General features: G+C 39.4%; 1 protein-coding gene across 4 annotated transcripts in view; it reads right to left on the bottom strand.

The window, feature by feature from the left end:
• nos1 (nitric oxide synthase 1 (neuronal)) overlaps nt 1-27,058 on the bottom strand; it is a 60,177-nt gene that overhangs the window by 5,248 nt on the left and 27,871 nt on the right. Inside the window, exons 8-29 of one of the 4 annotated variants that reach the window (XM_042487595.2) lie at nt 26,815-26,956; nt 26,586-26,725; nt 24,433-24,607; nt 21,791-21,892; nt 21,058-21,252; nt 20,636-20,721; nt 19,092-19,236; nt 18,085-18,189; nt 17,937-17,995; nt 17,709-17,825; nt 16,879-16,944; nt 14,800-14,974; nt 13,197-13,335; nt 12,027-12,105; nt 11,647-11,840; nt 10,442-10,611; nt 6,170-6,380; nt 5,084-5,171; nt 3,904-4,025; nt 3,453-3,601; nt 2,732-2,926; nt 908-1,026 (exon numbers count right to left, since the gene is read on the bottom strand). In XM_042487595.2, coding sequence (XP_042343529.2) covers nt 908-1,026; nt 2,732-2,926; nt 3,453-3,601; nt 3,904-4,025; nt 5,084-5,171; nt 6,170-6,380; nt 10,442-10,611; nt 11,647-11,840; nt 12,027-12,105; nt 13,197-13,335; nt 14,800-14,974; nt 16,879-16,944; nt 17,709-17,825; nt 17,937-17,995; nt 18,085-18,189; nt 19,092-19,236; nt 20,636-20,721; nt 21,058-21,252; nt 21,791-21,892; nt 24,433-24,607; nt 26,586-26,725; nt 26,815-26,956 — 2,973 coding nt within the window. Of the gene's footprint in view, nt 1-903; nt 1,027-2,731; nt 2,927-3,452; nt 3,602-3,903; nt 4,026-5,083; nt 5,172-6,169; nt 6,381-10,441; nt 10,612-11,646; nt 11,841-12,026; nt 12,106-13,196; nt 13,336-14,799; nt 14,975-16,878; nt 16,945-17,708; nt 17,826-17,936; nt 17,996-18,084; nt 18,190-19,091; nt 19,237-20,635; nt 20,722-21,057; nt 21,253-21,790; nt 21,893-24,432; nt 24,608-26,585; nt 26,726-26,814; nt 26,957-27,058 lie in introns of those variants that run through there. The other 3 variants (XM_088076459.1, XM_042487596.2, XM_088076460.1) reach the window with 3 other exon arrangements.

Below are 27,058 nucleotides of genomic sequence, written 5' to 3'. Positions count from 1 at the left end.
CCTCTACAAAAGCAAAAGCCAACAGCAAACTAACTATAATTTAGGGTTGCCCTCTGAAAGTCTAAAGACCTCTCAGTCGACTGAGAGTCCTTCACGTGGACAAAATTTCAAAACTTTTTAGGACTTGCCAAGAACCCAGAACAACATATTTTTTCTTGCTCCACATGTTCGGCATTCTATCCTACATATCAGTTTCAAACTCGATTCAAAAATAATTTCACCTATCAGCTGGCTTCATCTATCTAAATGAAGGAAAAGGTGCAAACGAAACGTCACACATTGAAAAATGCGCTTATTTAGGTCAACAGCTACAGAAAATACATTTGCTGTTATGCTACATTATGTGGAAGGTTATCCACGGAAGATTACTGTAACAATTTTATTTAACTTAACAAAGCCCATTACTTTTCAAAAACTTACAATTATTTTATACTAATTTCATGACTTTTCCAGGACTGGAAGATGTGGCTGTGATATTTCATGACTTTTCCAGGTTTTTCATGACCGTGGGGACCCTGAATGTATTCCTTGACCAACATTTCATGGCGATGTATCTCAAGAACTAATACTAGCATTTTATTAGAAAACTGTTTCTGGTTTTCTGACCTTTGCTTCAACACAATCATACAAAATATCTGTTTGTAGGCAAGAAATGTCAAAATCTGCTAAGCAGGTTACTATAAAATTTACTGTGGTTATATTTGTGCCATGCAAAAACCAAAAATATAAACACTGTACGCAAGATATCTATTAGTCTAAGAATATTGCCATGAAATTTAAGTACAGCTCTGTTTCGTACATAAACGGGATAGTGACCTTTTATAATCTCAATCCGAAATTAAGAAAAACTGTAAAGGGATAGCACTCTTCAGAAAATTCTGGAGATGAAATGACACAAACCACTTACTCATCTGAGTCCTTTTTGCTCTCCTCAATGTAGGCAATGGACTCTGAACGAAGCCGGTTGGTGACCTCATAAGTACGCAGGGTGACACCAAAGATGTCCTCATGGTAGCGGTTCTCATCCTGGGTTTGATGGGATGGTGAAGGTAGAGAAAATGTGAGATGGACATTATTTTTATTATATTATTGTTATTTAATGCTCCAGATAAGTTTGTACAAGTAAATATGTAAAAATACTTGTTTAACATGGTTTTCCCCACATAAAAAAGTAAATAAAAACTTTTGAGAAGGGGCTGGAAGTAGATCTACTCCTTCACCCTATTTGAAAAATTTTGGATCTGATCTTGCGCCTTGCTCACCACCGCTGCTTGTGCAATGTTGAGCAGTTCAAGGGTGGTGCACATCAAGATGGCTGATGTTAGTGTTAGAGGAAACATGGGAGAGATTCAGCCACACATGCTTGATCGTCAGTCAGACCTAGACTGTTAAAAAGGTCAAAAACTTTTCATTGGAGGGGATCTGTAACAGTAAATGACAGCCTCATTTGAAAGAAACAATGAAATAAGCAAATACATATCTGAAACTTAGAAACAGCCAGAGCTGCCTTCTTCTGTAAAAGCACGCAGTTTAAATTCCATGATGGTTTCAGACTAATTCTTATTTCAGTAAGGTCTTACGCTGATAGTACTGAGAAATATTTGAACTTCTTTTTTTATTTTCTTGTCTTTCCAGCTTTCCTTTTCATGCACATTCTTTTGGTTTGTGTATTTAAGATCATCTTACATCGTAGAATGATGAGATGATTAAACATGTACATGAAGAGACATACTGACTGTGTTTACATGCCTGAGGTTGTTGGATTTGACGAGTCACTGAACAGGACTGAAAAACAGCTCTTCAGTTCATTTGTATTCTTCACAGGTAAGTGTGCTAATAGTGGCCTTGGTGACACGTGTCACTCTTCTATTTATAGCCTTTTTTACCCTTGAGTTCACAAATGAAAACAAGCCAGTGGGGGGGTTATTTAACCTTCAGTTTAGTGGGAAATTCTGACTCAACACGCCTTCTGTTTGTCAGCTTCATGCTTAGCACACAGCTACATACGTTCGTGCGAAGAGGCTGCCCTGTAGAACCCCGCCTGCTCAACTGGATGTTGATCGCATTGCTCAAGGGCACTTTTGCAATGATGGAGAGCACTTCCGATTTTCTATTGTTACAGCTCATCTAGGATTCAAACTTGTGACCCCTCTCTTCTCTGACGCCACCATCACATTGAGCTGCTCAGTAGGGTTTAATCCTTTGACACCTGAGGCGACATCACTTTTCTTGTCCTGCTCTCAGAGGCCTTTCAGTAGTATTGAAACCTTTGAGCCAGGAGCAAATGGTTTGATTTTTTAAAAAACATGAGGAAAAAAAGGCAATGAGCAATTTGGTAATTAATCATTCACAAATGACAAATTACAATAAATTATTAGGTTAAAAAAATATTTTAAAAAGCTAGGGAAAAATGTCGAGGGAAAAAATATATTTACAGTGATCATAATTACATATATAAATTATATTACAAAATTATTATAATTTTAAAGCAGCTTTTCCAGGCCATTTCCTTTTTTTATTATTATTTCTCCCTCTCCTTTTTTATTTGACAAATTTTCATTTTTTAACCAATTTCTTAAGTACATTTTTACCAATTTCTTTCAATTTTTTGTCTCTGATTTCCTTCTTCACATATTTTTGCTAAATTTGCTCAGGTTTCAAAGGGTTAACAACAATAAACATCATGGTGATGGTGTAGCACACTGAACTGCGCTGTTTTCCTCTTTCTTACCCGCAGCTTGCTGATGAAGAAGCCAGCATCCTCCAGGGTCATGTTGGCCTGCTGCTTGATGATTTGCTGGACAGTCTTGAGAACATCTCCAGCCATCGTAACATCCCCACACACGTAGATGTGTCCTCCCTCCTCCTTCAGGCACTGGTACACCGTCTCTGACAGCTGCTCGCGCAGTACATCCTGTACATATTTCTGACAGAGCAGCAGAGGAGGAATGATGAGTGTGCACAAAGAAGTCAAGTGTGAAAAAAGTAAGAAACAATGTGAAAAAAACAGGAGACCACTGACAGATAGGGAATAAAGTGAAATTAATTAAAATTTGAAAACTGCAGGCTGGAAGGCTAATATCTATATATATGGAAATTATTTTTTCTACACTCTGTTTCTTGAATATTTTGAGCTTTTATACTCAGTTATTGAACATCATTGCTGTAAGAACCAGACAGCAAATGAAGCAGAGACTTTTTTTTACATGCTCAAAATAAATATCAATTTCAGTTTCAATATTGCTGGCTGAAGCTAGCACAGTGACATAAAAATTGTCAAATGGAAACATATGATGTCAACTGAAGTAAGCGTGCTCCAGAATACAGCCACACAGCAGTTTTAATTCAGATGTTTTACAACGCTATGATTTTATCTCAAGCCCAAACAGCTCTCCAGAGAGATTTGTGAAAAGCTGACTCATCCAGAGCCATGGACAGTTTCGCGCTGGTACCTTTGGTTTGCCGGGTTCTCTGGAATAGGCCGTGTAGAGCTCCTTGAACGCTTCTTTGTTCTTGGCCTGGATGGTCTCCTCTTTGTAGATGTGGTCCATCTCAGACTGCCGACAGCCGAACACCAGGATCATGGGGTATGCCTCAATTCCTGACAGATGACAAGTAGAGTTACTTTGTTGCTCTGAAAGGTTTTGTAGAAGTGACACTCTGCCGTTTTGTATCCTATCTAAATCTCTCACAGTTATTCGATCTGAAATACATTATTACAAAGAGGTGCATGAGACAGCATTTTGCCTGATAGAGTACATTTAGCAGCTTGTCCTGGATATTCTTATCATCAGCAAATTGAATATTCTGCTGCGGGTTCATGTGCAGCTGTGAAAATCCACCGCAAAGCCCCTCAATAAGGTAGTAATAAATACCTTTCTAGGGAATGAGGAAAAAACTTACCGTTGTGTTCAAGGTCGTATAGTCTCTGTTGCCAGAAGCTTCTGAACGGGGCGATACCTGTTCCCGGACCCACCAGGATGCAAGGTGCTTGGTTGTCTTTGGGAAGTTGGAATGATGGTGCACTAAAACAATGCATCAGACAAAAAAAAACATATTAAGTAAAAATGTCCTTAAAGTGACCACAAAACTTGTAAATTCACTTAAAGTGATAGTTTCACATTTTGGGAAACATGTTTTTTTGTTTTCTTGTCAAGAGTTAGACTAGAAGATTAACATCATTCCAATGTAGACTAGTCACAATTTCATTTTCAATTAAAACTTGAAACTAGTGATTTCCTGATTGGATCAGACAGATCAGTATTAGGCCCCTAGCACACATTTTTTAATTGATTGGGATCCTTTTATTTGAGCACGCACTTTCCATGATCCTTCGTTTACGTCCGCCAGGTTTTATTGTAATGCTGCTACTCCAATAAGTAGAAACTATTTTTATTTTCATGTTCAACTTGAGCTGCTGCACCACTTAAAGTGGAAATTAAATTTCTGTAACAATACTTTGAAGTGGAGTTGTGATTTTATTACTCATTTATAGTATTCTGTACTTTTATTACAATGCTACATGAAGTGGATCTGAGAGCAATTTCTGAAGACACATTTTAGTTTGTTTAATTTTTTATTTTGTTGGAAAAACAAATGCTGCACTAAGTGGATTTAAGAGCAATTTCTAAAGTTATTTTAGTTTGTTTACTTGGTTATTTTATTTAAAAGGAAAAAGGCTGCACAGTGGAATTGTGATAATAACCATAAAAAAGTTTAGTTGCTTGCTTTGTTATTTAAAAAAGAAGATATTTTTTCTTGCATTGCACTGCACAGCTACTAAATTGTCAAAGTACTGTTTAAAGTACTTGAAGTGTGCATTGTACAGCTATATATTATCCAAGTAAATAATTTGTACTTGAAACCTTTTTTGTGGAAATGTGTAAGTTTTTTAATGAGTAGGTGTAAAAGTGTGTAAAAAGGAAATGTGTGATTCTCCATCCAGTCCCATATTTATTTCATTACCTAGATAGGATGTAGATGTGGCAGATTAATTTCATTTTTAGTTCGTTTCCATATAATGTCAAGCTTTTCTTTTAACATGCAAAAATACCATAATTCCTCGGAAAGACATGATTTTTACCTTCGGACAAAACACGGCACCATCTCTCCCTTTTCTATCCTGTTGAGCCACGACGAACACACTCCGTGGTGGATAGGTCCTGCTCCATCTGAAAGAGACGATTATTACCAAGCGAGCACTTTACCTTTTTCTCACCAGCTCCCACTCTCTTTAAGTGCACAAACTAACAGGAGAAGAGTGGCCCTCACATGTTTTCCAAGGCCTGTTTCTCTCCCTCTCTCTCTCTCTCTCTCTAAAGGGAAATTACAGTAATTCAACTGTTGCCTTTACAGTCATAGTAATATGTTTGCACAAGTACGCATTACATGTGAGAGAGAAAATAGAAGCCTTGGCATCTGGTTAATGTTTGCTGACTACTCGAGAGGCTGGGAGTAAAGATGCTAATTGGAAAGCTGGAGATATAAGAGCTGTGTGATATACTATACACCAACACTCACAGAAACCTAAATAACTAATGCATTTTACATACTGTTACACAGACTGATATACCTGCGGTGTTTTCTCCCATTTGTGTTTGTGTCCATATCTCTAAATAGAATCTGTGTGCAGATACAGAATCTTCCCGAGGTGTTTCTAAATCTACGTTTCTTGTAATTACAGTCGTGGTCTGGTTGCCCTGTGAAGCAGACTGGCTTTCCAAGATAACTTCCAATCAATTTTCTTTGAGCCATCGGAGGGTTCTCAGAGAGGCTGAGTCATTTGACTTTTCGAGTCTTTGCAGCAACCTTGAAAGAGCCACAGCACAGTGCCTTTTATCCATGGCATAAACTGACCTGAAGCAAAATATATATACAGGATATGCACTTTTTGGAGCAATAACTTGCTGCTAAATACAGTTTACTAGAAACCACAGGGTATAATTGAGTTTATTTTTTTAAGAAATGTCAAGGAATTGGCTATATGAAAAGAAAAAGAAAAAGAGACCGATTTAAGATTCCCAAAAGCCTTAAAAAAAGAGCATTAAAGTTCATCCTCACATTCTGCAGAAGAAAAGCACCTGCCACTAAACCCACGCAGCACTGAAAGCCTTGAAGAGACACTAGATAATGCTAGAAAAGAGCCCAAAAATGAGCAGCGGGTCCTCACCTCGGGCACGGTAAGAGACCACAGCGACGGTGAGGTGGATCTCTCCTGGATGCATGTCTGGAGAGGAGCTGATGGAGTAGTAGCGAGGCTGCAGCAGGGGCAGCTGAGTGAGCAGCAGCGTGGAGGGCATCTGGATGGAGGGGAACTCCTCCAGCACCTCCACCAGTGTCGGATTGTTGTACCACTTCCACTCCTCATACTCCTGCAAGCCCTAAGATGTCACAGAGAAAGACAAAAAGGGAAAAAAAAATACAGGTTGATATTTATTGGATTTAATTTGTCTTGATAAGTTGAATTTTTGTTGTCTAAATTAACCCTCTGAATCCTGGATTTATATCACTTTTGTTGTGGTGCATTCAGACACCTTCTACAAATATTTAAACCTTTGAACCGTGAAGCAAATTTGATTGATTTGATTTCTTTCAAAAACATGGGGAAAGAGTAACTTGCCATGAAATGTCCCACAAATTGCAAGAAATTAGTGGATTTAGAAAATAATTTTTCAAAAAATTTTCTCAGACCATTCCCTTGATTTTTTTTTTTTGTCTTACTTTCCCATTTAGTGGTTATTGCTTGTTTTATTTAATTGTTTTTATTAATTTGCCAATTCTCGGGTAATTTCATGTACTTTTTACTAAGTTTCTTGCCAATTACTGGGTCATTTTTTGCTAAAAGTTGTTTTTAGCCTTTTTCCAATGTTTTGAAAGAAATCAAGCCAGTTTGCCCAAATATTAAAGGTTTAAAGGTTTACTATGCAGGAAATGTTGGCTGTTGTGGACAGGATTGATAGCGAAAGTGAAAGCCAACCCCAGCTTTGTTGCTGTTTGCATTTTTTTGGCACTGTGTGTGCCAAGGCTACTAGAGTTTAAGGAAGGTTAGATTCAAGTCTTTTGAAGACTTTTTTATTACCACTTAAAATGAAATTTAATTCCATTTTTACTGTAACCAAAACTGAAGGACAACTTTGTCCAACTGTTCATTACAGCATAGTACATGACATTTTTATCTAGTGAAAAAGTTAAAATTACCTATTTCAAGTGTTGAAATTTTTTTTTTAAAGTGCAATACATGGAAGATAATGAACATCTTATATTACAATATTCTATTTGGTTTACCAAGCAAGGTGTGGAATATTTGGCATTTGTTGGCCAGTTCTCTCTGAGACTTTACGTTTTTCTCTCTTCATGTGAGATTCCACTGCCTGGATTCCCATCATGACCATTTTAAGATGATTTTGGTAAAATATTTCACAAAAAAAGAGGTTGCCAATTATTTTAAGATTTTATAATGTAATGTCAGACAAAGGACGCATAAAATTGTATTTTCCATGTCTGAGCATTTTTTGACTTTTGAAAGATTAATTTAACTCTTTAGCCTGGACGACTTGTGCTGGCTTCAGACACCTTCAGAATTATTTAAAACTTTGAAATCTGAGCTAATTTAAAAACATGGGCAAAAAGTCAATAAACAACTTGACAAGAGCTGTTCTGCAAATTGCAAGAAATTTGTAGATTACAAAAATTATTTTTCAAATAAGCTTGGGAAAAACGTCCAATACATAATATTTATTATTATCACAATTATATATTTAAAATTAGTTTACATATGTTTTTTTCCTTACTTTTCAGGTAATTTCTTTTATTTATACATTTTTTTGCTTGCTCTTTACCTACATTTTTAAAAAACATCAAGCCAATTGCTCATGTCTTAAAGGTTTACGTTATTTTAATACCAACTAAGGCCTTATTTTTAGATTAATGAATTCAGTGGCTTTTAAGACTCTTTAAATGATCCACCAGAATCCTGCTCTGGGGTTTTCTTAGCTTCCTCTTGAATGCTTGCTGCTTACTATCCAGCATCTGGTCGCTTCCTTTTTATAAAGTCCCGACCTCACCTGCACGCTGTGCCCAGGAACATCCCACATAAAGAAATATAAAAATAAAACAAGAAAATACAGGCAGAGAGCAGAGTCTCTGCAGAGAAATACACAGACACACACTTCTCGTGGGTCCAAAGTGATGCCTAAAGAGGGATTAGAGAGAAACCAAAGTAACTGCCACGATAACAGAAAGAACATAGAGGATGGTTTCCTCTTTTAGATCTGTAAACATTTCAGACTCGAGAGCAGGAGGCAGCCACAAGCAGTGCCATTCACCATTCACTGCCCAACTGTTTTTGTGTGTCATCACTGACATTTAGATGTGATGAATTTAGAGCGCTGCCACTCGGCTAAAAACCTTTGATATGTTCCCAACATCTCCTTTGTTCTCGAGCTGCTAATGAGCGACACAGTGCCCATTACGAAGCCTTGTGTGGTTCCATTCTGAGCCTGAAGCACCGTATGAAGCCCTGTATGTACAATTAGCAAAATTCTAGCAGCAAAAGTACTTTTGGGCTTGGGTTTTTCAACCTTAATATGCAGATGGGGTTGTGGGACTTTGAGACTGATATAGTTCATTTATTTGAGCAGTTGGAAAATGTTGGCACTGTGCAATCCTGCAGATCATGGATACATTACATTTTTTCATTGTTCGTATGTATCTTATCAGTGTTTCTAAAGTGACATGTATATGAGGCGACTTTGTCATCGGGACGTTGAGGGGATGAGGGATAGTGTGACACCAAGTAGCAGACTTCTGTTCTAGACCTATAAACAAACTGGTTGTTATTCAGAAACCATTGTTTTATAGAGCATCTGCAGCATTTCCAGCCATGTTTGTGCCACTACAATGGAGTGTTTGTTAGTGACATATTAGTGGCATTTCGAGCAGCGATTGTGCAACCAAAATGTTTTTTTAACAAGACATTGGCTGTATTTCTAGCGGCAACAGTGCCACCAAACCATATATTTTAGTTTGCCATCTTTAGCATTTCCAGCAGTGATTGTGTACAAAAACTGTTTTTTTAAGCAAAACATTGGCAGAATTTCCAGCAGTGGTTGTGCCATTAAAACCGTGTTTATTAGCAAGACATATGCAGCATTTCCAGCTGCGATTTTGCCACCAAAACGGGGTGTTTTTTTGGCAAATCAGCAGCATTTTGAGCAGTGACTGTGCCACCAAAATTGGCTGTGTTTAAGTGAGACATTGGCTGCACGTCCAACCAGGCTTGTGCCACCAAAACCAGCTGTCTTTTATCAAGACTTCAATGGCATTTCCAGTTGCGATACCACCAAGTGTTTAAGCGAAATACTGATGGCATTTCCAGCTCTTGCTGTGACATCAAAACAGGGTGCTTTTAAGTAAGACACTGGTGATACTTCCAGTAGTGATTGTGTCGAAAAAGCCAATTATTTTTAGCAAGACATTTCATGGTATTTCCAGCGCTGATTGTTCCAATATAACGAGGTATTTGAAGCCAAAACAAAATCTTTTCCTAACAGTAACAAAGTGATTTTTATGCTTTAACATAACCACTTGAAAGCATCATTGAAACGTTCCAACATACCCGTACATGATAATGTGCAAATGTGTATCAGTGTTTTGCAGAAATGAACAATGATATTGAAATTAATGAACTTGCAATCAAATTTTGTCTGATCAATTCCATCTTTCATGCAAAACAGACAACAATAAAACAAACACGACAGCCTGACTTGTCTCTAATACTTGTTAAAAGAGGAAAGATGATTCCAGAAACCCTGCTTTGGTCCTGATGTGAGCTTGATATTTAGGGCATTTAAAAATAAGGATGATCTGCAGTGCTGAATCTACTGTACTGTTTCTTTTTCTGAATTCAGAAGCCTTCCATCTTTTCCTCTTGCAGTGGTGACAATGATTCGATGTATAAGCGTATGAGTCACTGCTTGGCCTCAGCCAGCCTTTTCCACACATTGACAAAAATGGAGAGTGAATTGTGGGAGGCACTGCAAGGGGGAATGGCTCCGGGTTAGAACGATCAACAGCTTTAATTTGGCGCCAGCTCACCCCTGCTGTACATATTTCCGTCAGTGCAAAGTGCATCAAATCGGCTTTCAGACATATCTCCTATATTTTGATGGCAAACATGATGGTTGTGTTGGTTATTGTTGACAAGGAGACTTTTTTAAGAACCCGTACATCAAAAAGAGTTCTAATAAAAAGTGTACAGATCTGGCTCTAAAAAAGAAAAAACAAAAACAAAGAGTGTATTTTTGGAAGGCCTACGCACATACAGTCCATTGCAAATCCCTTATGTGTCTGCCGAGCACTGAGCTGAGCACTCAGTGCAGCAGCAACTCAATCATTCTAAAGGTCAGTGTTACTGGTAACACCCAACACTAAGTGAATTTACCTTACTGAGGATCTCTAGTTTCTTTTTCTGCTTGTCATTGGTTGCCAGAGCAGCAAACTGCTGCAGTAGCACCGGGCTCGGTGGGGTGGTGATGTCCAGGAAGTACTGGAAGGCCTGGTAGATGGTGCAGGGAGGGATACGAGTCTCATTTGTCCAGTTACTAATTACACCTGCAGACAACAAGAGAGGTAAAGCTGCATTAATTCATTTTCTATATTAACAGTGGATCATGTGAAAGAGCGCGGCTGGTGATAAACCAATAGATAATTAGTCAGATGGTACCAGCAACTGGGTGTCTGTAGCCAACAAGGCTATTTGCACCAGTGGTGTGGTTATTTACTCCTGGGTGTCCTAGCAACATCAAAATATGATACTTAGCATAAACAGTTTTATTCAGCTGTTCTGCTAAAGTTGATGTAGCTTTATACATCCTAAAAATTGAAAATAATAAGTCAGTCAAATCTATAAGCAAGCAAACAATAGGCGAGTTTCCATTACAGATTTGCACAAAACTGAAGCGATATTTTTGAAATGTCCATAAAACATAATTGCAAGATGACTGTGTTTCCACTGAGTGATAACTTCTCCTCTGGCGTTAACATTACAAAATTTCTAATATATATACTTTAATATATATATATATATACATATATACATGCATATATATATACATATATATACATATATATACACACACACATATATATACACACACACACATATATATATACATACAGTTACATGTCTTCATGGTTTTGGACCTTTTTTTTAAACATCTTTAAAGCAGCTTGTGTACATTTGTATGTGTGTATAAACAGTTTGTAAATACTGAATGATTTGTTCATGTGTAATTTAATATCCTTATATGAGGTTGAGCATAATGTTAGACTGTGTTCTCAAAATTCACCCATTGGTAAAGCAATTTTAGATGCTTTACAGGATGAATTCTGATTTTTGACTCTTATGTTGCTTCACAGTAATAGTGAAAATCATATGTCAGCCAGTGTCACCACAACTGTTTGCCAGTACGCAGCTTCACTGAAACATTTCTGGGCACGGATACCTCGCTGAAGTGTGACCTCATGTTGTCTGCTGAGGCAAGAGAGACTGTTTTCTTATTCATGTTTTCATTTTGACATCCTGCCCAGATTCAAACGCCTACCACATTCGTAAAGTAGCGTGACGTTGCTAATAGCATCACCCACCTAGGGCAGTGTTCCTCTCCTCCAGAAACTCCACTTTCACAATTTGATTGACAGGTGGAGCATCCTCCAGTTTATCGATGAGAGCTGTCACCAGGTCCTCATGGTTGCCAGGGAAGATGCCCAGATGGTCACCGGGATGGTAGCTCAGCCTGTCGTGGTTGTTTGTGTGGAGCCGCACAAATATGGTGGAGCGACTGTAAAAGAGATCAGAGATTTAGGGAACAATGTTGCACCATTTTCAGTCTGTTCCATTTAGCTCACACACCCAAGTAAACACCTAAAAAGTGCATCAGATAAATTAAACATAATTTGACAGGTTTATTAAAGCAGACACTTATGTGACTTAATATTTCCCTGTTTCATAGTTGGTAAGTACTTACTTGGATTTGGGACTTTGCAAGTTTTGAGATTCTAGCATCTTTGCTCCATAAACCCTCTTCTTGTGAATACTGTACAATGCTGTTGGCAGACAGGAACAAAATAACATACATTTACATTATTTAGGGATCAATCTGACATAATCATTTCATCTATAGATATAACTTGCTTTTATTAAAGGAACAGTTCAACATTTTTGAAAATATGCTTATCTGATTTCTTTAATATGTCTCACATATCTGTCTTTTTTTTTGTGCATGAACACGCTTTAAGAGCATGTTCACTGAATGAAGGGCTGCACCTGGCTCAGAATTATGTCAGTCAAATAGGATTTGGCTGTTCAATTCAAATATTATTTTGTTTACAAAGTTTGTTTGTTGTTTGTTTTGAACTGGTCCCACAGGACGTTCAGTGTGACAGCAGCATTCAGTCTCAGTCTGCTAAAGGTCTCCAAATGATGTTTCAAACCTCTGAATTTCAAGGGGCAGCCCTAAATTGACTGTACTCTTATTGATGGTGAATGATGAACTGAAAGCATCAGTTTGAAACTTAAAACTTAAACTTGAGCGTTGTTCACTCTCAAGATGATTAAGAACTGTTATTTTATGGCACTCAAGAATATGCAGGACTATACAGCATGGCTACTGCCAATGGTACTTCAGACAACGCAGCTACAAGTACTGCTGAAATCAGTTCATATGAATATTTGAAGGACAATCAGTGCATATTCAAATGGAAAAAAATCTCATGTTTATATGCAAATTGTGCCCCATAGCACTGAAAAATTGAGTTTGAACATCAGCCACATCGACAACAAATATGAAACAATACCAGCTTTAGCATCCAACAAGTCTTGATCACAAGATTTTATCTTATCAAATACAAAACGGAAGATGCAAACTTCATGTCATTCATTTTTGGGGACTTTAAACTCAGTTCATAATTCAAAATGTGAACTATGAATGGGAGTTCCCCATCCTCGAAAATGACCAAATGTCAGCTCCAGGTGACATAATGAATGAGTCACTGCTCTTGATCATTAACCTTACTACCCCTCCACTGATATTATGGTCACTTCGTGCTGCAGTGCATATTAGCACATATTCACCCCCCCCCCCCCACATCAAAACACCACTGACGGTTCATCTCTCGGCAGCATTATTATCGTTTACCGTCTGTGAGGGCCGGGGCCTCGGCTGTGTACGTCAGGCGGAACTTGCTCTTCTTCCAGCTGCGGTCATTGCTGATCAGGGAGTCGTTGGCCTTCTCGATGTTCACATCATCGCCAACACAGAACACGTCACAGGCAGCCTTGACATGCAACAAAACAACCACAGGGAGAGAACATGACCATTATTCAGAGCGAATCTCCACACTTACACTGGAATAACAAAAGATCTGAGAAATGACTTCTTGCACTCGGAGCAGAGCTGCCTCCATCATCTCAAGGTCACGTACGGCCAAACACCCTCTATATGTGGGATTGTTTACAGTGGTGGAAAGTTACTAAGTACATTTACTGAAGTACTGTACTTAAATGTCCAGTGTGTAGGATTTAAGTGGATATATTAGCAGAAATGAAATATAATAAGTATCTTTTCTTTAGTCTATAATCAACTGAAAACAGGAATCGTTGTGTTGTAATTATGTTTGAATATGACATTTATATCTGTGTGGGGGGTGGTACTCATCCACGGAGATCACATGTTGCACCGCCATGTTTCTACAGTAGGCTAGAACAAACAAACCAAACACGGACTCTAGATAGGGACATTTGCGTTAACATGTTGGCCATTGCAGTTATCAGCCCGAGTGTCAGAAAAACACTGAATTTTTTAGGTGAAACAGCTTTATTCAGTGTTTTTGCCGGATTAAATCACCAGAGTTGTTTGTTTTGAAGAGGAGGAGACCTATGCTGATAATTCACCTCCAGCTAAAAACCTCCCGACAATCTAGTTCTTAAGTTGTGCGAGAATAATAGTGAGTGCACTTTAGCAAAGGCCGGGTTAGTGGCCTGTTTCCAACATGCTGAACAGTATCAATGAAACACTGATTTGTAACATGAAAATGCTTTATTCAGTGTTTTTACCGGTTTTAATCAATGGGTCCGTTTGTTTTGTAGAAGTTTCAGCTGGTTGCAATCTGAATTTTTTACCACTAGATATCACTAAATCCCCCTAAATCTTACACACTGTTCCTTTTATACAATTTTGACAAGCTTATACTTAACCTGAGTTTTTCCATATTATGTTACTTTATGCCTCTATTCCTTTTCTGAGAGAATTATTGTGCTATTTACTCCAATAAATTCATTAGCAGCAACATTATTTATCAATGATTATAATCCAACAATATAATAAAAAATATTCTAAAGTGACTTTTTTTCTATAATTAATACTTTTACTCTTGGTATTTTATGTAAATGTTAATGCTAGTACATTTGTACTTTTTCTTAAGAAATATTTTGAATGCAGGACCTTTACTTGTACTTGTTATCTACATTGAGGCATTGCTACTTTTACCTCAGTAAATGATCTGTGTATTTTCTCTGGTTTTGAAGAGGTGAGAGGGCTTCCTGATTTGATTTATCCTGTTGTGGTTTCACAGAGAACAGGGGACCATATTAGTATCAAAACCATGCCTTAACAAATAATTCATATGCCAATCATTAATTTAAACTGTGTGCGTGGTGTACCCATTCCAAGCAAAACACACTATTTTGATTGACAAAGTTAACTAAAGGGGACTCAAAGGGCCTCGGCACTAGAAACAGACCTTGAAAACCTTCTTGGCCCAGGTTCTGAATGACTCCTCCTGGCCACACAGCTCATCTCCTTCCCCCATGCGTAGGATGCGCTCCCCTCCCAGCTCTTCAAACAGCGTGTCCACAGCGTGGGCAAAGGCGCAGAAGTGTGGGTAGGCCCTGGAGCCAAGGCCAAACACTGAGAACCTTTAACAGAGACACAAACACACACATGTGAGGAAAAAGACAGATAGAGAGGCAGGTAGTGTTAAAAAAGCAAAGCATCAACAGAAGATATTGTCCTTCTTTTTAGGTTTTATTTCTGAATGTACAAATGAAAATCCGACAGTACAACAATACCTCATGCAACCCATCAAGCTCTTTTAAAAAGCCTGCAAGAGAACCGGCAAGAAACAAAAAACAGAAAAAACAAGAAAAGGAAGAATACAACATCAACACCCGCAAAACAAATAAAGAACAAACAAATAGATAAATAATAATTGAAATTAAGACTGTAAACAAATAAATAAATAAAGAGGGGGGGTAGTTTTATAGATCGCAAACTTGCCATTTTACTATAGCAGGTCAATATATGCGCATAATAACTCCAGTCCAAAACCTTTGGACAGTAACATTTCCCATATCATATGTAAATATGACCCTCTGCTAGACGAGCATTTCCAACAAGTGCTGTCAGTCCTTATCCCGACCCTCCACATCTCGCTGGGAGTCCAGTGATACCTGCGTTAGTTTTAGTGAGGCAATTTTACTTTTAGTTAGTTTTGTGAGGCAATTTTGGAGACTGACTGAGCTCTTCTCCAGACGTCGTTCCATTCCTCATTTGTTATATTACTTTTTAGATCTATGGCCAAAGCCCTTTTCAGAGCTGGACAATTGGATGATATTTTACTTGTAGATATTTTTTGTTTTTAATTAAGACATATCTTTGGCTATTTAACATTTATCCCAGGAGGCGGCGCTGGGTGGTTTGTTTGCCTGATTCCTAAAAGCAGTAACTTCACTTCTTAGTTGAAGATAACGTCACCAAGGTATTTGTTTTAAGAAAAGCCCTGAGTTAAAATCCACATCTAAGTGGACATCATCCTCATCTAATGTGGTATGAGGTGTCCAAAAATTCATTTGACCTAAATCAAGGTCTATTAGGTGTTATTCCGGTGGTGCTGGTGGTAGGATCTTGATCCTTGTTTTGTCCAGCTGTCCAACCTGTGGCTCTCTGCATTTTTTGGACATTGCGGAGTGTGGACACTGGGTTGTTGAAAAAAAATCGGCCTTCATGTCCCACTGTAGAAACCACACAACAATAAAACAAGGGGGGGGGGGGGCTCTCTCAGTCTGGGCCAGCGATCGATGAGCTTGCACAATATTTAGCCCGTCAGATGGGATGCCAAGTCAGAAATCAGAAAGCAGTCATGTCCACTCCTTCGATGCCTTCTTTCACCTTGTAAATTCTCACATTCAACTGGCGTGACTCATTTTCTAAATATTCCACTCAATCCTCCAGTTTGGTTTGCTGTTGCAACAGGTGGATTACAGTTTGGGTTGTAGAAATATCCCCTTCTTCCACCTGGTTTATTGTTTTTTCTGCTTCTTCCACATGGGACACTGTGGATTTTAGATCGCATGCCAGACTTTAGGAAGAGGTAGATGGCCACATGAGTGATGTAGCTGAGAAGAACTCACTCCTCAGGCCCTCAGATATTCTCATTTAAAAGGAGATATTTTTGACAACCAAAAGATGCCAAACCATACTCCAAAATAGTTTGCTATTCTCTGTGGTATGAATATGAGATTGGGAGTTGTTTCACAAACATCTAGCCAGGAATATAAGGACAAAGGATGCAATGGGAAACAAACAGTGGATTTAGAGAGGAACTCTTCCAAGAGGTCAGAGGAGAAATGCAGAAAGACAAAAGTGATTTACAGAGTGAGAGGAAAAATCTGGAATAGAAGATATTCTCAAAGCACCAACACTGAGCCCGCGTTAGACGTTTCCCCTTTCTTCCCTCGACGAAAGAACAACAGCCGGCGTATTCACGGATACTTGTGCTGTTTGGTTTTTGTTTAGATGGGAACAAGAACAGTCAACTCACTTCATTTTAAACCTCGGGCAACATTTTTGTGGGCTCCTCTTCTCAAACTGGTCAGCAAACCTTACACTGCAATAAGATTTGTCATTCCAAAAAAGTTTTTTAAAAAAAGGTCAACTGTCATACAGAGTATTACCCTCTGGATGAGGATTAAAATTCAACATATCAAACAAAAGTTAAATTTGGAGAGATACTGTAATTAAGTAAGATGTCAGCTATGTAAATATTCATATACTATAATTTAAAACAACCACAATTGGCAAGTTATACATTGAAAAGTGTTTTTTAGATATTGAAGAAATACCCACATGACTTAATTTACTCTCCAGTGAATGAAGAATCCGAAAACGGCACACGGTGATTAATTGAGGTAAACAAAGACCACATTAAAAAACACCAGAACTATATCAAAACATCCATTTACACACTTTCTCACAACTCAGGCAGAGTAATCCAAGAGTCACGTGTTCAGTCGTTACTTCAGTGCTTCCCAAATGGTCCCTGTTTACTTCACTTAATTAAAAATGTTTTCCATTTTTGGATTCTATGTTCACTGGAAGCATGCAAGACGATGTTTTTTTTCACAGCATGAATAACTGATATGTCATTGTGTGGATTAAGTATTCTTTTAAGCTTACCTATAAACATTGTTTCAGCAGCATTTCAAAGACTATAACAATGTCTATGATTTCAGTGTAAAGCAGGTCCTAGCCACATAAAAATTGCCAAATTTTTAAATCCTAATTTAGACAACAAATCAAAACATTATTGCTTATTGTGTAGAGCAACTGCAATCACAGTGTCTTATTTTATGGCTGTTTGGTTTTGTTTACCTGACATTAGCGAGAGGCCCTGTACTCTCAAAGTTAATCCTGGCTTCTGGCTCGTCACTGGAGGATTTGCGAGTGTCAGAGTAGGAGGACACGCTGTTGAAACGGACCTTGTAGCTCCTGGACAGAAGGTAAAAGCAGAGAGATGAGACGCACTGATATATAATTTGAAAAAGATGGAAACTGACATGCATAATTACAAACACAGGATTGCAGAGGGAATCAACTCACTTTCTATCTTCTGTGTTGGATGTCGGGTGCCGCATCTCCATTAAGGCACCTCCAAATTTCTACAGTAACCAAAGAAGGGCTGTTAGTAATCTGTGCGTCTGTGTCGTGCTTAATTAGCAGTTGTTGACATATATCATGCTGTACATACCTCTCCGTTTTCAGGTGGATCACCGTTGCCGAATGTGCTGGTCACCACTAACACCAGCGTCTCATGCTCCAGGTCCACCACATCATATTCATCCATAGACATGACCTGCACGTATCACAAAGAAAGGAGCATCATGCTGAGTGAATCTTAGCCTCTGCCTCCACAGAGCAGTCTTAATCTCGCTTTCCTGGACACACACTCCACACGACAGATGACTTGAGCGTGTAAAACTAAGGCTGAACACACAGCCGTTGGCAGAGGAGGAGGTTGTAATGACCACTCTGTCCTCGCCTCTAACAAGATGATAATATGCTGCTGCTGCACAGCGAGCATCCATGATGCACACCACTCAACATGAATGTGTTTGTGTGTGTGTGAAATTTAAGTGAATCCCGTGGCAGACTGAGACATACAACCAAAGGCATTAAGAGGAAACAGGCTTTAGCCCCAAGACAACAAGGATTTGCCCCTGGCGCTTGCATCTGCCCTGTGATCCAACTATGGACACCCATTCTCAGTGACACATCCGCACATTTGCATGCACGAATCTCCTCTTGTATGATTGATCACACTAGGAAAACAGGAAGGGAAAATAAGATATGACCCGGAGGGAGAGCACACAGTGTATGATTGAGAGCAGCATGTTTAGATTTTTTTTCTCTCTATTTTTTCTAAACAGATTTGCACAGCCAGGGGTGCTTCAGGATCTTGTCTTAAACTGCTGTACTGCTCAACGCTTCGATGGTTAAATCTTCTCTCCGACCCGAGGCACTTTACTGCATGAGAGAAGAGGAAAATGTGACAAAAGGCACACTTTCTTCTTCTGCCCTCTTGTCGCTTGTACTCAGCTGGCATCTGCTTGGCTTCGTCATCCACATAGCGAGAGAAAGGGGGGGGGGTTAGGAATGTCTTTGAATTTCTCCTTTTTCAATTAGACGTCCACACAATGAAACATGGGCTCGCGTTCGACTTTCGGATAAGATGATGCAAGGTGGGAGCAAGTGTACCTTTGCGTCAAAAGCGTGCTTGAAGATTTCACAAAGAGTTTTGGCATAATCTTGTGATTTGCCCGTCTCCGTGGCAAACAGTATGGTGGCTTTCACCCTCTTGGCCATGGCCTGGCCCATGAGCTTGGCCGAAAACTTCACAGCCCTGCAGAGGCAAAGAGATAGAGACAGTGATAATAATATGCACGTGAAAAAAACAAAAAACACAAGAAAAGGAAATTGAATCAAGGACCGGTGATTTGAGGGCACATTTTGCAACCTTTAATCCTCAGCCATGACCAGGAGACTTCCTCGTACGTCTGATAAAACATTTGTGATTGAGTGCAGCGTGGTTCACTTCAGCAGGCGTCAGACATTATGTCAAAGCAGGGGACGGATGACAGTTGTGATTACCTGGCTTGTCATATCCTCGAGGCAATTATATTAATAACAGAACATGAGCGGGCACAAGTGCATGCATACACAGACAATCCACTGACAAAGCTTTAATTACTCCCTGAGGGGTAGATTGAATGATTTCACCACGGAGTACACCGGCTTCCTTCCCATGTCTCTAACTTCGTCAGGAAAATTATTACTTGTTCGGCCTTAGATTATCATACACTCATCCTACAGTAAATTATCTCTGACATTTCAGGCTGGCAATGTAACAGTCTGGTTGCAAGGAGAAAATGATGGCATTATACGTTTTTGCAAACCATGAATACATTACATTTGCACATTTGATACGTATCATACTGATATTGTGAGAGTGAAGTAATAAATGAGCTGACTTTGACACTGGGTGGCGAAGGGAATGGTGGATGGCGGGACACCTTGGTGAGACGCCTGCCAAGCTGCAGACCACTGTTCAAGACCATCTGATGACAGAGCCACTTATTTTAGTGACCTGTCATTGTGTTTCCATCAGCTTTTTAACCACCAGACATGGATGTTTTTTAATTACCCATCTTTGTTTTTTGTTTTTTTTGCCAAGACATAGCTGCATTTCCTGGTAAATTAAAGTATATGTGGCACTATGTTTTGGTCAAGACAATCAATTAATGGCGGTGTTTTATGCTGGAATAGTGGGACAAAAAGAGGTTGTTTTTGACCGAGAGAATGCTGTATTTTCTGCCAGGATAATGCGATGAAAAGTGGTTGTTTTGACCGAGAGAACATTGCAACAAAAAATGACTGTTTTTTAAAGACATTGCTGTGTTTCCTGCTGGGAAGGTGCCACAAAAAGCTGTTCTTTAATACCAAGAGATCACTGTTTTTCCACTGGGGATTGTGCCCACAGAAAATTTAAAGCCAAGTCATTATCTTTTACCAGCCATAATCAAGTAGTTTTTGTGCCTAAACCTAAACACATACAACATGTCAACGTATCTGGTACAGAATAATGTACACATGAGATATCTGTGGTTTGCAGAAACATAACATGTAATTGGGTTGAATGTAAACCCATAAATGCTAGAGGAAGAAAATAAGAAAAACAAACCACAAATTTAACAAAACCCAGTATTGTTTTCCTCTAATTTTTTGTGCAACTGCACACTCACTTGGCAAGTTTCTTGAATCCGATGGCTCTTTTCTTTGTGGGCGTCCCGTTGACTCCTTTCCACACATGAGTATTCCAGGGATCAGGCTTTTGCATATGAGACAAAAAAATTAATGAGTTCAGACGTTTTCTTCATTTGAGGCTAAAATCCATTCCAGCATACTGAGACATCTTCTGTCTATTCTAGGAGTGACTTGCCATAAAAACGCTGCAATTAACAATTTGCTGTATACATTTCACTTTAATGTGCTTGGTCTACTTGTACTCTAGGTAATTATTCCCAACTTTAATTTACCTTAATGGCTTCCTTAATGTAGCTTATTGCAGCCAACCATCTATAATTGTGGTGGTGCCCTCTGCATATAACACAACATCCCTTGAACTGCATCACAGTCTGTTAAAGCTAATGTCAGTGCCTCTCACCTGGTACTCAAAGGAAGGGGTGAGTCGGTAGTTGAGCATTTCTTGGTGGAAAACTGGTGTGATACTTCCAGACATGGGAGGCACAATCCACACCCAGTCTCCGGGACAGCCTCCGCGCACCCGGTACTCATTCTCCATGTGCTTCATGAAGGACTCTGTGGCTGAGTGATGGTCTACTATGGTCACTTTGCATGACTACAAAAAGTGGACACAAGAAGTAAACTCATTAATGTGTCTATGTAATGGAAAAATGGCAACATTCAGGGTTCTCACATGTTTTTGCAAAAAAATGTCCATAACATTTTACTTTGTTAACATGACTTCAGTTATTTTAAAAAGACCAGGACTAAAAACATGTATTTCCCAGGCATTTGTGAATCAGCAAACTACTAAAACTTGCTATCTTTACTTACAAATTAGACATTCCTGCAACCAACCAGCTTCATTTGCCAAAAAAACAGACTGTTAACAATGGGTACTTTGCCGAACATCAAAGCCAAGTAAAAAAACGAAGAAAAAAAACGAAGAGCCAAATGATTATCAAGCAGCACAGCACTATTTTATATTATATTTTGCATAATTTTAAACATATTTTAGGAAATTTATGAATATATTTTATACAATACCCAAAACAATATATATTCACTCATGAGTATCTATAGTGAGGTGACATTTAAAACATTTGTTTTTGGTGAAGCATTCCTTAAAATTAACAACACAAAGATGCACCTACCTGAAAGCTGTGAAGAACAGCAATGTTTATCTCCACCAGTGCCTGGTCTTTCCAAAGGGAGGAAGTCTTTCTGGTGTCCAATGCCATCTTGTTAGCAACTTCCTACATAATGTAGAAATAAAGTTTTAGATGACAGTTCTGATATGGAAGTCACTGTGCTGCTCGGTAACTCACAAATCAAATCAAAAGTGACATTCAATTATGCCTCCAACAGATGGCTGCTCAGAGTAGTTCATTTTTGAGAGGAAAAAGGAAATTCATTTTTTATGTGTTCTTCAATCTGTGACAGTGTATCATTAAAATCGGAAACAGACACGTTGTTTTCGCTTTAACTTATCATTATGGAATACATTTTAAATTCACAAGGTAATGGCTGAAAAATAATGACACTATCAGAGAGTAGAGTGGTTCCCTAAAGGCCTTTCACTATCCATTTCTGTCTGCCAGTGAGTACGATCTCCTGGAAAAATAAAGGCTCAATTTACGGCACAAGAGGAAGCGTGCCAACCATTGTACAGCCCAAACAGCAGGCGGATAGCACTTTTGCTTTCCCAGTAGCTATCGGTAGCTAACCCCAGTTACCAAGAGTATCAATTCAAGTTTTTTGCAGTTAATGCCAGATGCTGGAACAACCAAAGTAACTTTTGGAACTTTGTAAGTATTTAAGCTCTGATTAAAACTGAAAGCGATTCAGTTATCTTTGCGACAGCAGCACAAACATTAGGCACATTTGAACTGAACTGAGCCTCGCCTGGACAGTGGACAAGAGCAGGCGGCCGCAGCAGGAGGTGGTGACAAAAAGCTACGATTAGGTTTCTGACTTTTCCAGCAGCCTCCAGCCTGTCCAGGAAGTCACAGAAGCATAGTAACCTATCACAACATTATACAGGCCATCTGTGATTTCTGTTCATGTTTCAACCTTCATTTTTTAGATGAATTTTGGATGAATTCTCATGTAAATCAGCCTCATACGAGTTTGCTGCTGGATATAAATCCGCTGAGCGCACCTGTCACCCTCTTACTACATTATACAATAGACTACATATAGTTCATAATGAATGTATTTGGTCTCTACAACTGCAAAAAGTCACCATCAGCAGCTGGCTCTTGGCAGTGCGATCAGCTGAGAGCCAGGCGTTTCCCATCATTCCCTGGGTCTTGTGGTCAGTGGAGAGCAACTGCGGCATCTGGCTCTAAAATCCATGGCCACCTCAATGTTGCAAAATTATCGCTGTTCACTTTTGCATGACGTCAGAGTAAGTCGGGTTGAGTTCTAAACCGAATGCATTGCTCATCGATCGCGGGTGATTGATTGCGCAGGACTGGCTTAATAATAATAGTTGAAAAGTTGTCTGTTTCCAATTTAAAGTGAAGACCTCTACATTTTTAACTTGTTGAGGTTAGATTATTTTAAAATGTTCTCATCACAAAGTTGACGGGTTGTCAGTGGCTCTCCATGTCTGCATAGGTTTCCTTTTGTGTCTGCTGTTAATGTTCCAGGTTACTGCTATTAATGGTGGGATGTCAACAAAAGCACATGCTGGCACCGGTGGTTAGGATGAGGCAACAAAGATTCATTCAGATGAGAAGTGAACACTGGACCCTGAAGGTTTGTTGGACCCATCCAACACTCCTCCTGCCCGCCCTATAGAGCCTTTGTGCTCTTTATATTACATTGTTACTGGCAGCATTTAAATCTGACACTGTCCAGTGGCAATCTTACAAGGACACAACATGTTTAGTGCAGCCATGTTATCAACTGACGGCATCCGCCCATGTATTATGCTGCCATGGCAGGTGCCGTCCAGCAGCATGTCATAACTCATAACACCATAACTAGTTTTGTACAGCTGTTCTCTTCTGACGCCTACCCGCAGTGTATCATACAGCCACAAAAGGTGGATCTAATGCTGAAATCACTGAAAAGTGGTGGTATTTAACAACTTTGGAATGAGAATGGGCTCATTATGTTGTGCCTCAGTCGCTAAAGTTAGGGGCTGGGAATATGCTTTCTTCTTATTCCCCAAATATTTCTATTTCATGCAAATCGTGTTATTGTGAACAACACCCCCCCCCCCATCCCCCCCCACTCCCATCAACTACTGCAAGCACAATATCCATTCTTCACTTGAAAGACAAATCTACCTGGAGTGCTCTTCACAATTATACCACTCTGAGAAAGCCTCTCTATTCCTTGTCTAAATAAGATACTTTCCATTATAGTAAACAGCCTGATTGCTCTAATTATATACCATATGTCTTGTTTTTTCACTTTAGGTGTTTACTGCTACAAAATAGCTCAATTCAATTTGCCTCTCAAAATATACATGAACATGCAGTATTTTTTTTTCTTAAATCAATTAATAGATAAATAAATGAACACATAGTTTGGTGTTGTATTAAAATCAGCTATGTATAATTTATGTTAGGAGCATTTATGACAAAGCACAAGCAGGCTTTGAGTGCTGTTGATCAGCTTTTTCCTCAGTGTGCACATTTAGAAGAAGATCTGCATTCCGATTGGCTCAGTTGGTGGCACACATGCCCCTCTCTGCAAAAGGCATGAGTCAATCTGTGCCTCTGATTCTTTATCCCCCGATTTCCAATGAAGCATGACTCCGTGTTCTGGCACAACACGCTACCTCCAGAATGTTGTAACGTGAGCTGTCACAGAAGTCCCTCACGCCAATCTCTGTGCCCATGTACCAGCCACTGAAGGGGCAGCCGGTGAACTCCAGGCCGCCGATCTCCAGCAGCATGTTGGAGACAGCCGGGAGGCCGTACCACTTCAGCTCCAGGTCCTTGAACCACTCGTACCTGGGAAGAGTAAGTTGGGAAATGATGGGTGAGAACTGTAGCTATTTCAGCCTCATTAAGCTCCTTACTGACATCAGGTAAACATGCAACATTAGCAATATGCAGTCATTAACCAGTGTCCAAAATTAATTTTTTGACTCACCAACCAAGGTGCCTGGTAGATGAAATTTTTACTGGCCGAACTAATAAATTCACTTTCTTTGTGTTAGTACATTACATTTAGATACTAGTGTATTATGTTGAATGCGATTATTTAAATGTATTAATCAACTCATCATCATAGCCTCAGCATATATGTCTAGGGCTTTTATTTTGAAAGGTAAGAATGGAAGAAGTGGAGCTAATGCTTCTGCAGTTGACAGGCAGGTTTCCATTAACCCTCAAAGTGCACAAACTGAAATCGCAAATATATGATACGCCTAATGGACACGTCAATTCTGAAAAACCTTCCATTTATCGCAAAAAAGTTTTTACGCATGCATGAGGTGGTATTTTAGGCAGTTCAAAAAAGGAATATTTCGCAAAACTGCAATGGAAACACTTTTTCGCTTTTATAGGTCACTTGATGTTATGGCTATGCGCTTGTCGGTAGGAATTGGCTTCCTGGAGCATGATGCAGCAGGCGCTTCAAGAGGTGTTATTGCATAGCATAACTCTTCAAAAGTTGAGCGAATAATACGAAAGTGCTGAATCCACAATTCTTCTGTGAAATCGTAGACTACCACCTCCCAGAAATCCCCCATACCTGGCCGCTCACATAACACACCCACGTCATCTTCGATTGGAAATAATGACGCCTGTGGCTGAAATAGAAACAAACCTGCTTTTGAACATCCATCCTCATGCTGCTTGGAATGTTATCACGAGAGGAGAAGTCGCATAAAATCACTCAATGCAAATCCAATTATCTTGCAATTGTGTTTTATCAACATTTCGAAAATATCGCTTAAGTTTTGCACAAGTCTGTAATGGAAACCCAATGTTGAAGGCAAGCATAATTTAATACATGAATTTTTTGGTAAAAACACTTACCCGCTAGTGTGGCAGATAGCCTTCTGAGATTCCGAGAACAAAAAAATCTACGTGCATTTGGCATGTGGCGGGCGTTAATTAATGTCGAACCCTATCGTTAACAACAATAATTCTTTTTGAGCACAGATATGTATTCCTGAAACAAAAATCATAAAAAGGAGTGTGGCCAAATCCAACATTAACACAAAAAAACGTCCACTTTTGACAGCATTTCAGTGCTGGACAGAGCAGGCAGGACCTCAATCTGCCTCCCGCCGCTCACTCCTGGCACCCAGGGGGGTTGATATCATTGCTTTCAGTGTATTATTTGCAGAGATGGGTCTAATCTCGTGTGATGATGAGACGCTGTTGGTGGTCGTGGCCTGTGCCAAGCTGCTGCCAGAGCTGAGGGCATGATGCAGGGTATGGAGCAAGAGGTGCCAATTTGGGAAGGGGGAGTCTGGCAGGGAGATCAGTGAGGGATATGAAATGCTCTGTGTAGTGTGTAGTCATGTAGCGACAGCTCTGTGTGCATTTGTATGTGCAAAAACTGTTTTACTATGATTATAGGTATTAAATACAGCATTAACACTGAAGATCTCAAGGACATCTGTATGGTAGCTACCGATGTGAGAAAAGTTTTCTTAAAAGTCAAGTCAACACATAGGAATAAAAAAGTGGAAGTAGCTTGAAACCTCACTAACAAGCCCCATGGTTACCACAAAGTCTGGCATAGCAACAGATAAAGCATGGCTCGCTGTGCTTTCTGGGAACATTCAGCACAGTTGGAATGTGACAATAACCCAATCAGACTTCTTGGCTTGAAAGTACCCCATTGTTTAGGAAGTGTTGTTAAGCGCTGCGTGAGTGGGTGGATGTCTTTTTTTTCTCAGCATAGCCCCCTCTGTTCATGTTTTGCTGGATTCTGTATATTTTATACATGCTTAAGAGGGAAGGCATAACTCACTTTGGATGTGTGATGGGCACCTCCAAGATGAGGTCTTCAGGAATCTCAAACAGCTCAGGGTCGTTTCCATTGGCTTGCAGCAGGAGGGGCAGGACATCAAAACGACCCTTCGGAGCTTTCCATCCCAGCTGCATGCAGATCTGGTGACAAAGAGCGACGTGTGAGCTGCAAATTGGATTCTTGAAGCTTGAAAACAATGGCCTCAAAATACAGCTTCTCTTTTTTTTACCTCTGTAAATTCAACATTTGCGGGGTCTCCGTGGATCTGTCCATCAGGCTGCTTGTATCCAGCATAACGAATCAGCTGACTGTTCCACACTCGAAAGTCATGTTTGCCATCTGTCCTCTGAGGAAATATGGTGATAGCCGACCTGCAAAAAACAAACAGAAACAGACAAACCCCCCAAAAATATGTCAATAATGTGTAATGTAGATATTCACAAAATTTGCATATGCCGTAGCTCGTTATTAAT

The sequence above is a fragment of the Plectropomus leopardus genome, chromosome 4 (assembly GCF_026936395.1).
Source record: "Plectropomus leopardus strain MGB_pleo_1.0 chromosome 4, ASM2693639v1, whole genome shotgun sequence".
NCBI lineage: Eukaryota > Metazoa > Chordata > Actinopteri > Perciformes > Serranidae > Plectropomus > Plectropomus leopardus.
This window is presented reverse-complemented; position numbering and strand designations above follow the sequence as displayed.